Source organism: Rhizoctonia solani, chromosome 2 (genome assembly GCF_016906535.1).
Source record: "Rhizoctonia solani chromosome 2, complete sequence".
In the NCBI taxonomy this organism is placed as follows: domain Eukaryota; kingdom Fungi; phylum Basidiomycota; class Agaricomycetes; order Cantharellales; family Ceratobasidiaceae; genus Rhizoctonia; species Rhizoctonia solani.
Genome location: NC_057371.1, coordinates 1348674 through 1363456, shown reverse-complemented (window position 1 = coordinate 1363456; position 14783 = coordinate 1348674). Strand labels below are relative to the sequence as shown.

At 48.3% G+C, this 14783-nt stretch overlaps 3 protein-coding genes across 3 annotated transcripts; 2 read left to right on the top strand and 1 right to left on the bottom strand.

Annotated features, from left to right (window-relative positions):
• Positions 1-20: 20 nt before the first annotated feature.
• RhiXN_05029 (nuclear protein localization protein 4) lies at positions 21-5793 on the bottom strand (the record flags this gene model as incomplete). The annotated part of the gene is made up of 10 exons (XM_043324845.1): positions 21-184; positions 242-365; positions 417-644; positions 699-1649; positions 1709-1982; positions 3375-3391; positions 3447-3563; positions 3616-3687; positions 3743-4564; positions 4612-5793. 10 exons carry the CDS (start codon positions 5791-5793, stop codon positions 21-23), a joined length of 3951 nt encoding a protein of 1316 aa, XP_043177264.1.
• Positions 5794-6697: 904 nt separating this feature from the next.
• On the top strand, positions 6698-12370 carry RhiXN_05028 (cullin family; the record flags this gene model as incomplete). Its single annotated transcript, XM_043324844.1, has 16 exons — positions 6698-6875; positions 6930-7231; positions 7298-7371; positions 7443-7547; positions 7606-8225; positions 8459-8569; positions 8637-8893; positions 8956-9175; positions 9233-9411; positions 9464-9574; positions 9633-9731; positions 10397-10480; positions 10549-10857; positions 10912-11544; positions 11598-11785; positions 11830-12370. The coding sequence occupies 16 exons, from the start codon at positions 6698-6700 to the stop codon at positions 12368-12370; spliced, it is 4011 nt and encodes a 1336-aa protein (XP_043177263.1).
• Positions 12371-12684: 314 nt separating this feature from the next.
• RhiXN_05027 (amidase) lies at positions 12685-14742 on the top strand (the record flags this gene model as incomplete). The annotated part of the gene is made up of 8 exons (XM_043324843.1): positions 12685-12910; positions 12965-13061; positions 13119-13241; positions 13300-13392; positions 13458-13540; positions 13607-13749; positions 13811-14003; positions 14264-14742. The coding sequence occupies 8 exons, from the start codon at positions 12685-12687 to the stop codon at positions 14740-14742; spliced, it is 1437 nt and encodes a 478-aa protein (XP_043177262.1).
• Positions 14743-14783: the final 41 nt, after the last annotated feature.

The window sequence follows — 14783 nt, the reverse complement described above, 5'->3', positions numbered from 1 at the left end:
TAGTAAATACAGCTATCCGCTCAACGGCAGCCACATATAGTGCAATCCGTAGCCCCTGCTTCGTTGACGAAAGTACAGTGGGGGCAGGGTCTTGTTGCTTGAACATCGTGCATAGGCTCGTCAAGGAGCTCCGGCGGAATCTCAAATGGTGAGTCTGCACGCGGACCAGTGGTTCTCGCCGACGCTATGAATGAATGGGTGGTTAATGGAAAATGCCAGGATGGGCACGTTTCACACTCACGAGCGTTCTCTTGAACAACAGCCATCAGAGTTTGCCAACCATCCGAGTTCATTACACCCTCCATCAACTTTAACCTTTGATCATCTGGCGCAGTGACAGCCTTGACAATGTTCTTATACTCGCGCTGTAGTTTATGGTTAAATGAGCGCCATGGTCCAGTTGTGTTTTCACTCACCTCCCCAAGCATGCCCGTGCTCGGCAAGAAGAGCAGTAGGTGAAAGTCGCTAAGATAGTCCATGACTTTGAGCACGGTTGTTGAATCCCGAAGGTCGGTTGCCCCAAGCTGGTGCAAATCCCGTAAAATCGTTGAAAGTTCTTGAGGCTCAAGTAATGACCTATTCTCAATCGCAAAAGAGTTCGACCTAAACACGGGAGATGGGTTCATAGGAAATCCATGCGTGACCTGTAAGCCGCCCGTTAGTGGCGCCAAGCAACCTTTTCAACGAGAGTCACTTACATTAATGAGCAGATATTCGACAGGAAATGCAGGTCGGGCACTCTTTTGAACGTCCCGCCCATACTCGTTTCGGTATCGGTAGAACACTTCTGGGATGTATCTCCCAGGCCCTTCCTCTTTTACCCTAACTACACCAGGATCTACGCTTGCTTCAACCATATCGGCTTCAACCATCGCTGCTGCCTGTTCGCTCGCCATGTAAGCCTCAACCGCAATAGCTCCGTCTTTGTCTGCGCTTAATACAGCTGTAACAAGTCGACTTCCAAATACCCCACTGGGGCTTGCCCGTGTTGCGAGTGGGTGTTTCCGTTGCACAGCGGCAGCGAATAGTGTTTCTTGTGAGCTCAAGAAATATGAGCCAGCATGTCGTTTGCATATTGATTTTGTTCGGTCATTGGGGTCAGGTGTGAGGTCAGTCCATACCATCCCCACGAGCTGAAGACCTCCCGGGTTCCCACAAAACGAAGCAAGTTCCTTGACACTGTCTTCAATATCCCAAACGTGATCTTCTTCAACTGTCAACCCATCTATATCACCCTCTTGAGGTGGCTCTACAATAGCTTCGACAATTGCCTTGATACCCATTGGAACGAGCTCGTGAGGTGCAAACCGACCAAGCATCCATCCAAAGCGCTGCCTGCCCGTTGCGCGCCAGGGCCGCAGGAATGCATCAACAATGGCAGGAGAGGCGAATTCGAGGTGATCTACCGTCCTAAAGGGCTGTTGCTGTAGCGTAATTGCGCTTGGTTGGCACGCAGAACAAATCCCTGCTGGCCACGGAGGGTGTTGACCTCGAGGGCACGGGTCGGCGACACGGTATGAGATTGGACTCAGTGGTGGAAGGTGGGCACTGGATGAATTGGAGGAGGCCGGCGGTGTGAGTTTCCTGAGATAAGCGTGGTAAGACAAATGCTTAATCTTGTTCTCTGCGTGATATTTCGGGTCATAAGGCTATACAAATGCAAGGCTATTATGTCGTAGAGTTATATGTATACATGCATATGACTCACCTCTAAAGGCATACAATAGTCGCACATGGCGTTGGAACCATGCCTACAGAAATTGGCGTCACGCTGACGTTGAATCTTTCCATCCTGAGAGCGCCAGTATAAATCAACTGGGTCCTCTGCTACAGTCTCCCAAGGTTCGGGCTGTCTCCGTGTGATTGTAGGTTGAGTAGGTTGGGCCTGTGATGAAGGTAATGTGACCGGGGGAGTGGAAACCGGGGCAGGGGCCTCTTTGGATTCTTGCGGTTTGTAAGTCAAGAACAATAAATCGCCATGGCTGTATAAGTTATGGTGGTCAGAAAGTTAGCCGGAATGTGCGGGGAGAAGGTGCGTGCTTCAATCCCAGGCTTTTCAAGCTACGACCTTTCAGCGCCTCGATAGCCATCTCTCCTCCCCGGGGCTGATTCGATATTTGTAGAGAGCTCTGGTCTGCATTCACAGTTATAGCAATAATCTATAGACGAGCTGACGTCAGTTTTCAGCTAATTATGTAGACAGTAAGGCAAGAACAGTCCGGCTTCATACCTTCTCTATGAGCTCAGACCCACTCCCATCATTCGGCATATCAATCCTGAAATTGCCATCCTTTGACCTGACTCGGATGAGCTACCAGTTTATGATTATTAGATGTAGACGGTCAGTAAAGAGTATACCAATGTATCTAACCATGGTTAATGAATGAAGCAAGATTGATTTTCGTAGCTTCGAATAGTTCAGATCACCACAGATGGACCTTTGGGTTGTATCTGAGGCCAGTGGTGGGCTCCTCTGGATACGTGACGCGCGGCCTTTGGTACGAGAACGATAAGCGCTTGGTTTCGCTCCCGAATTGCATTAGAGAACCCTGAGACCCCATGAACCCTGTATATCTGGTTCGCTCAAAAACTTTTCGTCCCACAAAGACCACGTTAATGCAACAAACTATATCGCCTTAATCTATTCTTTAAACCTCCTAGTAAATGAAGCTAAAATCAAAAGCAAACTCATACTGGCCGAACATATCTACTCTAAACTTGAAAATTTCCCCAAGTTTGGAGTTAAACTAGTCGGCAAGATGAACAGGCTTGACGTCGCTTTCGCTTGCAGATCGCTACCTTTAGGATTATCACCTAGGACTGCGTTTTGAAGGGCGGGGATATACCATGCATCAGATCGGTCAATGTAAATAGTTTTTTTGTAGAGTAATATGGATATCACTGGAGGTTTATTGCAACTGGTTTCTCCTCGTTAAATCGAGGGTGTTGTTGCTCCAATATCGGCGCTCATGTGAGTGAGTAAATAAACGAGTATAGTTGCATAAACTACAATTACAAGCTTTGATACTGATACAAACCGGCGTACAAACCGGGGCAAGGTTTGAAACGGGATGTACGAGGCAATGCGCCATGATTACGATTGTGTAAGAAGTGCTACAGGACCACCTCAACCCAACAATCTACATCTGAAGCAGCACAAAGCATCTATCTAGGTTCTAAACGAATGAATTTGAGTGGGCGGATAAAACCAGCCCAAGTTGGGTTCGAAAAAGGAGGGATTTAAAACGAATGTGAGTGTAATCCGATAAAGGTTAGTGCGCATGTGAACGAAAATGTTGAGCATGGGTGACAATGAAATGGGTATCGTAGTGCAGGTGTATCCGATTAGTCTATGCCCCATCTATCGCGTAAACTTATTGAGCATGTTCGACTACAGGTGCAATCAACAATTAATCACAAGTGAAAGTGAGAGTCCAAATACGCACCCATTTTGTCTTGATGCCAGATGCAGAGCTCCGTTTTCTGTGATGACTGAACGCGTTAGACCCCCGTCTCTCCTTAGGTGGTTGGATTTTTTGATCTGCTGACTTGAGATGCTGAGACTGTGAACACGATAATTAGACAATTCAGAGTTTGCGGGCTTATAATACCCACAAGTTTATCAGCTACCGAATTAAATCTAAAAGGTGCAGTTAATGCCACTCGGAATGCACTCTCTGTCTTTCCCTGCGACGAGAATTAGACGCCTCATAGTAAATAAAAAGGTTGCATGTTGACTTACCAACCCCTCTTTCAAGTGATCAACAGCCTCAGGCACAGTCATCTCTTTCAATACTCCACCGACAAGCTTGCCAAAAGGAGCATTCTTGAAACTGTCATTTGAATTACTTGATGACAGATCAACATCATCCATAAATCGGCTCATGTACTCGTCGTAACTGGCGCCAGCTCTTGGAGGAACATCTTTGTTCTCGGTGGAGCGGAACCTCCCTCCGTGATGAAGTACCAAGTCGCCATCATCCAAGTCTTCTTCGACTGATTTGCGTTGGCAGGGGAGTAATCCTACTACTTCAACAGCAAAAGCTTGATAGTCAAGCGCCGTATGATCAAGTTTGTGGGTCGACACCGTAGAGGAAGCTGCGGAACGATGGAAGATAGCGCCAACTCCACAGGTGTCACGTCCGCCGTGCGCAGGGCAATCTAAAGGACATGAGATAAAAGGGTGTATTCCATAGCTGCTCTGGTGATCGCGTCCATGATCATATGGGCAAGAGACGTGGTCTGTTTTGCGAGCACGTCCTTGGATGGTCACGTGGTACGCAGTGTTCAAGTCACTGTTGGCAGGTGATATGCGAGCCGTAGTCTTGAGGATGCCGAACACTATAGCAGGCTCGCAAGGTAGCTTGCAAAGGCTATCGATTAGGCGACTATAATTGTTATCGGGCTCGGTTAGGAAAAGCCCGGACTCTTCACATTCTTCGTCTTCGTTATCTTCAAAACACCATGTCTTGAATTCACTCTTGCAAAGCAAAGCCGACATAGGCGCAGAAGATTGAGCTAGTTGCGCCTCAGTCAATAAGGAAGAGTTGCCATCGTAGTTCATCTGAAGGGTAGTTGAGAATAAGTAACTCAAACGAGTGATGAACGTACCGAATCCTGAGTCGCATCGCGCTCATCACCTGTCAAACTATTGACATTCCACGCAACATTCTCGGCAGGTGTAGGCGTCGTCTCAGGATCCATACCATGTTTAAGATCCACCTCTACCTGGAGCTTTAAATCTTTCTCGTCTTGCTCCTCTCTACATACGAACGTGTTTGCCGCTTCTTCACCTATGTTGTCTTCCTTTACACAATACTTCTGTTCCTCTTCTTCTTCCCCAACGCAGCCCAAAACGAAAGTCGGTGTGTGATGATGATCGTAGCAAACAGGTGCAGCGATCAAAGGGGTGGTCGCAGTCCGGTACCGAGTTGGTCGCACAAACGCACGATCCAAGACAGCACCAAAGGCCGAATTTCTGATCTTAGAAGTGATAGGAGTATAAGTTGCCGAGGCAGCAGGTTCAATGACGTCCAGAGTGGGAGACATGAGCCCGCCGTAGGGGCTGTCAACGTCCTGGTTGGCGACTGGGGCTTTCAGTTGAGAAGGCTTTTCGAACAGACTATCGAAGGTGGTCTCGATAACACGTCCTTCTTCGTCCGAAAGGACGATTCGAGGAATGACAGGACCCTGAAAGGCGGGAATAGCAGTCTTGGCGTCGGCAACGTGATCCCAATATTTCGCATCAGAAAATAGCGTGTGGGTGTTTGAACTATCGTCAGAAATGGAGGACGTGTCATCAACTGGAGACCAGGCGGACCCATCCGACCCATATCCTCCGCATCCATCAGTTGAGGGGGTTTCGGGGCGAGAGCCATAGCCAGAATCAACAGGGCTGGGTGCAGAAAGGACTATATTCCCTGCTATAGAAATGGGATTTATTTGAAGTATGGGGCGTGAGTGCACCCATTCCTCAGTGTCCTCGGAGGTGCTATCACTGTCTCCCGAGAGCATAGCCATAAGCACGGCACCGTCGATTTCCGAACCGAAAGAATCGCCGGAGGGCAAACCAATAAATTCCGTGCTATTGGTCTCAACTGGTTCGGTGCAAAGATACGGAAGTTCGGAGGTATCGTTGTTGCTGTCTTCGTGGGACGAAGGGGTCCCAACGGACAGTACAGGTCGTGGGAGGAAATTCAGAGCATTTTGCTTAGAATCCAAACGAGATGTACTCGTATACTCTAGATGAGCACGCCAGAGACGAGTTGCCATAGTGTCGCCTGGAGAAATCATCGTGTGGAGAGTTGAAAGAGTGGTGTGAGTAAAAGAAAGTCCAACGGTGGTGGTTAAGGAGGTTGTCTGGAGTAGAGAAAGGAGTGAGAGTAGGCAAAGGAAGAACACCAATCTGCGGGTTCCCTTATTCCAAGCTATCCTTGTCGTGAGCACCAGCTACCGCGTCGTGAGTACAAAAAATATAACCGATTGCAGCGGTCGCAACGGTGGAAAAATAAGAGATGATTAGAGTCCAAAGGTACGCGAGGAAGCCTGGATAATGCTAAACAGGCCAAACAAACACATCTGCCAAGAAGTTCCAGGGGCATTTTCAACATTGTCACGTGATATACCCCCCCCCCTGAAAATCCCATTTACCGGATGTAGCTTCAAAACAACCAATCAGGGCCAGATATGACACTGGCAACATCCACAAAAATATGCATCCAGATACGTGGCGGAGCTTATAGCCTATCTTATTTGCCGGAAAATACCACCTCGGGGCAATTGGATGTAATTATTGCCCATATATACGGATTTATTAGAGATGAACAGAAATAGCACAATCCATTTAGATTCACCACAAATGAAGATGTGCGTTTATACGAGGACAGCATAATGGGATGTGTCGACGTTCCGCTTAATCAGAACTTAGGTACCAGTTAAATTGCCTCGTTTAATTACGAGAAGCAGCCAAATATACGATAGTCGCTCTTTCTGAGACAACAGCAACAAGTGCCAACAACTAAAATGAAGACTTGGTGTTTAATGTGGTAACGGACATATGACTAAGCCATACATGAGGTAATGATATAATTAGCTGACACACCTATACTGGAGCACAAAGATCAGCTGACGACTACACAATCCGAGTCCATAGTTTGGTTATTCATACTGCTACTACCTGCGAACAAGATATTTTGTCATGAGCCTGACATTACCAAAATACGGCGATGCTCTTACACTCTTCACATCGCAGCGTAAGGAAGGGGATCCTCCACCCCGAAAGACCGCACGCTTAGACCCAACAGCTTCAGGCTCAGCACGCACGTCTACCTCGACTCATGGTGGTCCGATTAAGCTTACTTTGAAAGGTGGACCTGGTGAGTAGCTCAGCACCATCACGATATTAGTCATATAACCCACTTAGTACCTAGTCTCAAGCGAGCCACCAGTCTCTTATACCCGGACCTTGCTCGGTCGGATGGCAAATTGCATACGAGTGACCTTGCCAACAACTACATCGGGCACCGAATCAATGTCAATTAGTGAAGCATACGTTTCGTGCCGAGTGCTCGTGCGGAACATGGATATGGGAGAAGATATTTATCGCATTTTGACCCAGCAACTTGAACAATATCGGACAAAGCTACTTGGTGAGCTAAAGCCAAGTACTGCTCTTCCAATGACCTGGTTGGACGTCTTGGCGACTGAGTGGAAACTGTTTGATAATCGATTGGTTGGTGTCCAATAATCCCAATTTGGTGCACAAAAGTAGATAGAGTAATCTGACGACCAGCTCTAGAAAACATTGCAATGCATGCTATCGGATATCGACCAATTCTATGTGCCTCCTCATTCGAAGCTTATTACCGTCTAGTAAGTTCAACAAACGCTGGGGTTATTAATACTTTCATTTACAATAATTAGCTCACAATGATTCATCATAGTGAATTGGGCCTTCGGACATTTGGAGAGTTACTGCAGGACCCAATAATCTCAGATCGAGTTCAAGCTGGGATTACAGAATGGCTTACTCAGGAACGCCTTAACCCGTAAGTCGATAGCTACTTAATCAAGTGCTCTTGTATTGATTTCTTTATCAATTGTAAGTGGACAAGATGTGAATATGCGAAGGAAACACCGTGAGACAATAGTTACGGTCAGGAAGTGTCTTGTCTCCCTCCGACTATATGGCGACCTTGTAGAAACTCCATATTTGCAAGCCACCACCGCCTATTGGACAGACGAAGGAGCCGTCCGGAGGAACGCTGATGATTTTTCCGCATCAAAATATATTGCCGACGCAATCGAAATCATCAAAGGCGAAGAGGATCGTGCACGAGAAGTCTTGTTACCAGGTGGATGGGAGCCAGTTGGCAGAGCGACCGAAAAGGCCCTGCTAGCGGACGTTGCCCCTACTTTGGCATCTAAGGCACTCCAGACACTTTTGGTCACGAAAAATAAGCCAGCTATTTCTGCACTGTATGGACTGTACCGTAGTGCCGAGGTCCTGCCAGATCTTCGACAAGCATTCAAGAATATTCTTCAAGAAAACGTCCGGAGTATCGTTATGGCTGGCGTCGACGATTCAACCAACAAAAAAGGTAGAGCAGGAAAAGGCCGAAGCAGAGGGAAAGTGGATGAAGATGAGAAAATGGTTCCTTTGCTTGTCGAGCTTCGAGCATTCGCCAAAGCAGTCGTAAAAGAATGTTTTGGCGAGACAACGCGGGGTCAATTCGCAAGCACATTGGATGATTCTTTCAGTCTTGGAGTCAGTACTCGAGATTATACCCCCGGAGCAATGATGGCCCAGGCACTGGACAGAGAATTGAGGAGGGGGCAACGCGGAGAAACTGAACATACATGGAAAAATAAGCTGTTTGATATTCTTGATTTATCCAGATACACTCGCGGCAAGTACATTGTGCAGGAGCTTCGCTCAAATGCTGATATCTGCATACAGATAAGGATGTGTTTCGAGAAATCTATACTCGTGCACTGGCCAAACGCCTTCTCACTAAATCCACAACAGACGATGACATGGAAAAGACTCTCATTGTGAAACTCAAATCCGGTATGCATGATACGTTTCTCGGTCAATATACATATATGCGTATTAATTTACTTGTTCTGTGAAACAGACTATGATCCTGAGTTCTCTGCCGGAGATGTAATGTTTAGAGACCTTCAACAATCGGCTACTGAGATGGAAGACTATCGGCGTCGTATCGAGAACTCAGCTAGTGACATAGACTTGTGTCTTGATGTCATGGTGTTGACGCATGCTAAATGGCCATCTTTCAAGGAAAACAACATGCTGGAATCAGAGGAGTCTGCCAAGTCCCACGGGAGAGCCAATAAGCCTTCGACCGCCTCCCACGTTGATCTCCCACCTCATGTAAGATTTTTTTGCACACTTTCTTTTGCTAAAGTCTGTTTAATTATATCATATGACCCTAGATGGCTGAGGCCTTGCACCGTTTCGAGGTATACTACAAAGAGAAACATGATCGCCACCGCATGGCCTGGTTCCATTCGTTGGGCACGGTCACATTGACCTCCCGCTTTCCTGGTGGTAATAAAGAAATATCCGTCAGCACGTATCAGGCATTGGTCCTGCTACTATTCAACGAACAGGATCAGTTTAGTGCCGCGGAAATCCAGAGCAGAACCCGACTTAGTGAGTAACGTTTGATATGAAAAGGGTTTTATCTGAAACCAGGGCGCTGGCGTTTAGGTCAGGAGGACCTGACGGTCACCCTGCAATCACTTGCATTGGGGAAGAAGCACGTCCTCCTCCGGGCCGATAGAAAGACGACGAAGGACATTGCATTGGAGGACCAATTTAAATGGAATAGCGGGTTTACAGATCCGAAGCGCAATATTCGCATTCTATCTATCCAACAGCAGACTACGGTGGGGTTTTCTTTAAGTAGCGCATATATCTGTGGAGCTCATGAACTTTTAGACGGAAGAAACACAAGATGCGCAGGATGATGTGCTTGGTGGAAGGCCGCATGCTATCGACGCCGCTATTGTTCGGATCATGAAAGCGAAAAAGACGTTGACATATGAACAGGTTAGTTCGATGATGAGCTAAGTCAGATCGCCGCTGATTTATTCTAACTCTACCGCAGATCAAGACTGAGACAATTATTGCACTTGAAAAGCATTTCCAACCCACCGTTTCGGATATCAAGAAACGTATTGATGAGCTCCAAGAGAAAGATTACATCGTGCGTGATAGCAAGGAGAAGAACGTGTTTCATTATGTTGCATGAGCTCGCGTTGTATGCACGTGATCGTGTATGTAGATCAGTGCTTGTTAGTGGATCTATTGCCCAATTATCGCTCCTGGGGGAGGGGGGAATAGTACCCGCTTTATGAACTTTATGGTGTATGTTGTAGTTTGCCCCAACAATGGAAATACGCAATATAATAATCGCATTTCACAAGCAAGTCTATATGAGGCGCTTGTTTGTACCCAGCCCTGAATTTGAATCGTCAAGTCGACAGGAGTGTAAGGGACCTCCTTTCTACGGTTTTGTCTCAACTAGCTCGACCACGTCCCGCGACGTGCGTTGGATAGAGATTACGACCGCAACGACACACACGAATCAAAACATACATATTTTAACGGCCTCTACTAAATATTCGACACGACCCCCACTGTATTACGCTTTTCATTTCTTTACGACACTACTTTGCCTCTTGCCTTTCTTGACGACCCTTTACAAGTGATATCCCCACACTATCATGGCTATATTCCACTCTGCCCTGTATGTCTTCCAGTCTCTCTTTGGACTTGCGTCTCGCAAGGAAAGACAGGAAACTGCAACCGACTGGCTCAAGGTATTGTATGCTTTCAACCGAGAACTCCTGTGGCTAAGTGCTCTTGCAGCTTGCTCTCGAAGTAGCCTCACAGCCTGAAGACGAAGAGTCACGGAGTGCTGTGCGTACCGCACTTCAGACCAACAACCAAGAGGTTTGCACTATTAGATCATTTCTTGGTTGATTCGACCTGACGTCACTCTTCTTACATCCGCCCGTTAGTTCTTGGACTATCTGCGCTCAGCACTAGATACTCGCTCCGCTGCCGCTGCAAAGGTTGCTGAAATCAACAGTGATGGAATTGAATGTCGGGCCTTCTTGCCCGGTTCCCCTGCGCTCTGGGGATGGACAACAAACATGGCGGCTGAGGTATCCATTCTCCAGTCTGGCATGGAAGACGCCATGGAGGCTTCGGTCTATGATTCACCTCCAGGCTCACTGAATCCCGACGAGCAGGGTACCTTTGACGGCACGACCTCGCCTGAGATGAGTGGCGCCACTCTGAGGGACATTTATGCCAAGGCATGGGAGGTGAGCAGTCATGGTTCAAGTCTGATTAAGCTTTCGCTTATGCATGTATTCTAGCTTCACAGAGAGCCCCTGGTATGGACGCCACGAGGTCCTGGAGCTGGTGTTGGAGCTTCGAGCTGGACTCTGACCCCGGTTTCTCTGACAATGCCAAGTGCACATACCCGTAATCGACGTGCTTCCGACGCTTCCGATGCGCGTTCTTCGATTGTGGGAATGTCACCTTGCGTATTCGCCCAACGTACTCGAGGACGGCGGGATAGTGATGTATTTTCCACAGACAAGAAACAGGTCGTCCAAGCCAGCCCTTCCGCTGGGACGGCCATGGTGACACCTTCGCCTTCTTCGAGTGGTGTGGCGTTGCCCCACTTGGACATCGAGTCAGTTCCGGCATTGAGACGCTCTGCGAGCTGTACTCGAAGCCACCTGTCGTCTACTACTGCTGTGACTGTGTCTGAGTGCTCAACTACTCAAGAACTCCACGGTCTTGGACTATCACTCGGCGGATCAAGCTACTCTCGGCCCAACACTCCTTCGGACGTATGCTTTATGGACAGCGACGCGGGAGCAAGAGTGGCAACTGGCACGAAAACGGCACACAGACTTTCAAATGACCGGACTTCTAGCGCCACACTTTCTCGACAGGGTGAAGAACCCAAAACTCCCCTTGACAATTCTAAGCAACTTAAAGTAAGTTGTTCACTGATAATGTGATAAGTAAGCTAAAAATAGTGTATCACTAGCTGCGTCGGCCCGGTGTAAATCCTCTACAAAGAGTACAGGCTTCACTTTCGAAGAGGATCGGTCTGGGTGACTCCGCTCGTAGGCCCCGGACCCCTAGTAGCCCACAGATAGAGAGAATTATCTCTGGCGCATACAACAATGGATCCCCGAGCTCTCGTGGCAAGTCCACCCCACTACGCCGTGTTCAGTCGGTAGCCATGATGCTTTGTCGGGTGATGCTCAGATCCCTAGAATGATGGCGAATAAAGTCCCACTCTTGGGCCCAGTGCCTGCGACTAAGCAAGCCTTGAACAATTGCATCAACAAGACATCTGTTGTAGAACATGAACAAAACAAACCGACACCACTCAAGCGTGGCCTGTACCAAACACCTAGACTGGCTCCGACTCCTATTTCTCAACCAAGACCACGAACCCCAAGTACATCTCGAATTCCCCGTCCTGCTAGTCGGGCCTCGACGTATCTCGAGGTCAACGAATGCCAGTCCGTTCAGGCCTCTCCGTGCCACAAGTCTCATCAACTACCGACCCCAACCTCGATGGCCCGTCGGGGTGAACGAGCCCCTTGTTCGGGATGTCAGCGATCTACATCAGGAGCTGTCATTCGACGAGTTCGGTCACAGACGAAAGACTCCCCGATGTTTACCCCAGAACGTCGATTCTCTCTCGCTGTTGACACCGAGTCCATACGAACCCGCAGGGTAAGGCGATCGGACAGTATAACGAGCCTGCAAATAGCGAGTAGACGTGTTGATACGCCCGTATTTGCTTGACTTGGTACCGTTTCGACTTGTAATCATGGTTAGTTATGTGCTATTCGTCCACGTTAGGTATGATCTGTTCACGTTCCTCATGACATGTTTTCTGCACGATGTATCAGTAGTTATTGCTTCAGGATTATGGGAGTTTTACATGCTTTCTTTCAAACGACTAGTTTTGTTTGTGTAAATTTGTCAGCATATGCGCTCGCCCTGAGCTTGACCACCACATCATGTATGCGAGTTGAGCGAGTAGCCGCCAGTTGTTCTAAATCCATCCTGTTTCAGAATAAAATCCGGTCTTTGTTTTGTGTCTTGTTTCGTCAAAGATGCTCGGTCGGCACTTGTCGCGGGCAAAGTTTCGGGCTCGACACTCGTGTCGCTTCTCATCTTCACAAACTCAAGATCCCTGGAATGCATTCACTTATCGACCTGCTTCCCCTCCTGTATCCGCGACTCAAACGCAAGGCCCTCTATCTGGTAAACCTATAGCCGTGAAAGATAACATATGCACATCCGATATGCCGACTACATGTTCCTCCAAAATGCTGCAAGGTGAGAGGACAGGTCCCCTAGCTAGAAGCGCGCAATAGGAGTAATGAAGATTAGAGTTTTGCCCTCCGTACGACGCAACGTGTGTTGGCTTATTACGACGTGCGGGTGGAGTGATCGTTGGAAAGACGAATTGCGATGAATTTGGGATGGGGTGCGTCGCTATCTCTAATCTCCTAGGCCAACCCTGCGTCTGACCCCTTTGAACAAGGTCGCTCAATACCCATTCTGCATTTGGACCCGTCAAGAATCCATTTAAGCAAGGACCGGCCCGCTCAGCGGGTGGGAGTTCAGGGGGGAGTGCAGCTGCTGTAGCAGCCAATCTATGCTTCGCGTTTGTTCCTGTTTCTCCTTTACCCCTTGCTTTTTGGCTGTCTAATACGTGAAAACAGTGCACTTGGAACGGATACGGGCGGTTCTATACGACTTCCGGCTGCATATTGCGGTGTGGTGGGATTCAAGCCGTCGTACGGGATGATTAGTCGGTATGTCTTGATTCCTTGGCTCTATTGTGGACGGACCGAGTGACCAAGGGGGATTCGGGTGTAAGATGGGGGGTCGTTTCCTACGCAGATAGTCTTGACTGTGTTGGTGTTTTGGCTTCGAAGGTGGAGGATGCCGAGTTGGTTTACGGTCAGTTCTTGCCCCGAGTAAAGTTGTTCGTAAATGCTTAGGTGCTTTTTTAAAAAATCCTGGCAGACGTGCTCTCGCAGTACGATCCTCGAGATCCTACTTCCATACCGCCGGATCTCAGAGAAGCTGCAAAACAAAATGCAGAGACCAAGATCAGGCAGCTGTCCACGTCGGATGATTTGAGTGGAGTACGGATTGGGATCCCTCAGGTAAGTCTCTACCCTGTATCCAGGCTCGTTTCGTTCTTTTACGAACCAATATTATCGATAGGAATACTTTCCCAAAGAGCTCGACTCTTCCTCTCTCATTCCTTTTCGCGACCTACTCGAGCGCCTGCGATCTCGAGGGGCACAGCTCGTCCCGGTCTCGTTGCCTAGTACATCATACGCCCTGAGCGCGTACTATGTTCTCGCGAGCGCCGAGGCGAGTAGCAATCTTGCGAGATACGATGGTGTGCGGTTCGGTACGACTACTTTACTCCAATTTTCTTCTATTATTTATTTTTTGTTATTTTGCTTTTATTTTGGACCTGCTGTGTCCGTTTGTTTTCCTCTGGATACCGGTTGCTGATATAATGTGATGGGGCTTAGGTCTGAGAGTGGATGTCCCCCCGAAACGGACTTGTCGGACGCTGCGAATGCGTATACCGCCACGCGAACGACAGGGTTCGGACGAGAAGTGCAAAAGCGGATTTTGTTGGGTACTTATGCGTTGAGCGCCGAGTACCATCTCCCCCCCTCCCCTCTACTCCATCTCTTCAATTGACTAAAATGGACGGTGCGAATAACAGCGCGTTTGAGAATTATTTCTTGCAAGCACACCGAGTCCGTGCGCTCGTTCGGGCCGACTTTGATCGAGTGTTTGGAAAGAGCGTGCTCGCTCGAGGTGGAGCAGATGGCAACAACAACAACGACAACGACACCAAGGAAACGGTGGACATATTACTTCACCCATCGGCGATTCGAACTGCCCCTCTGCTCGAATCAAAGGACGAGAAGAGCATAGACGCATACGTGCAAGATGTGTTGACCGTCCCTGCGTCGCTTGCTGGTCTTCCGGCGATGTCTGTTCCGTGCGGGTATGGACCGGATGGGTGGCCTGTTGGAGTGAGCGTTGTCGGTCAATGGGGGTTCGATGAATATGTGTGTAGAGTCGGGACATGTCCAAAATTGTATGGAAGGTCGTTGAACGTAGATCTTTAGTTTACATTTTACATCCAGTCTCCCAGAGGTAGTGTACAGTG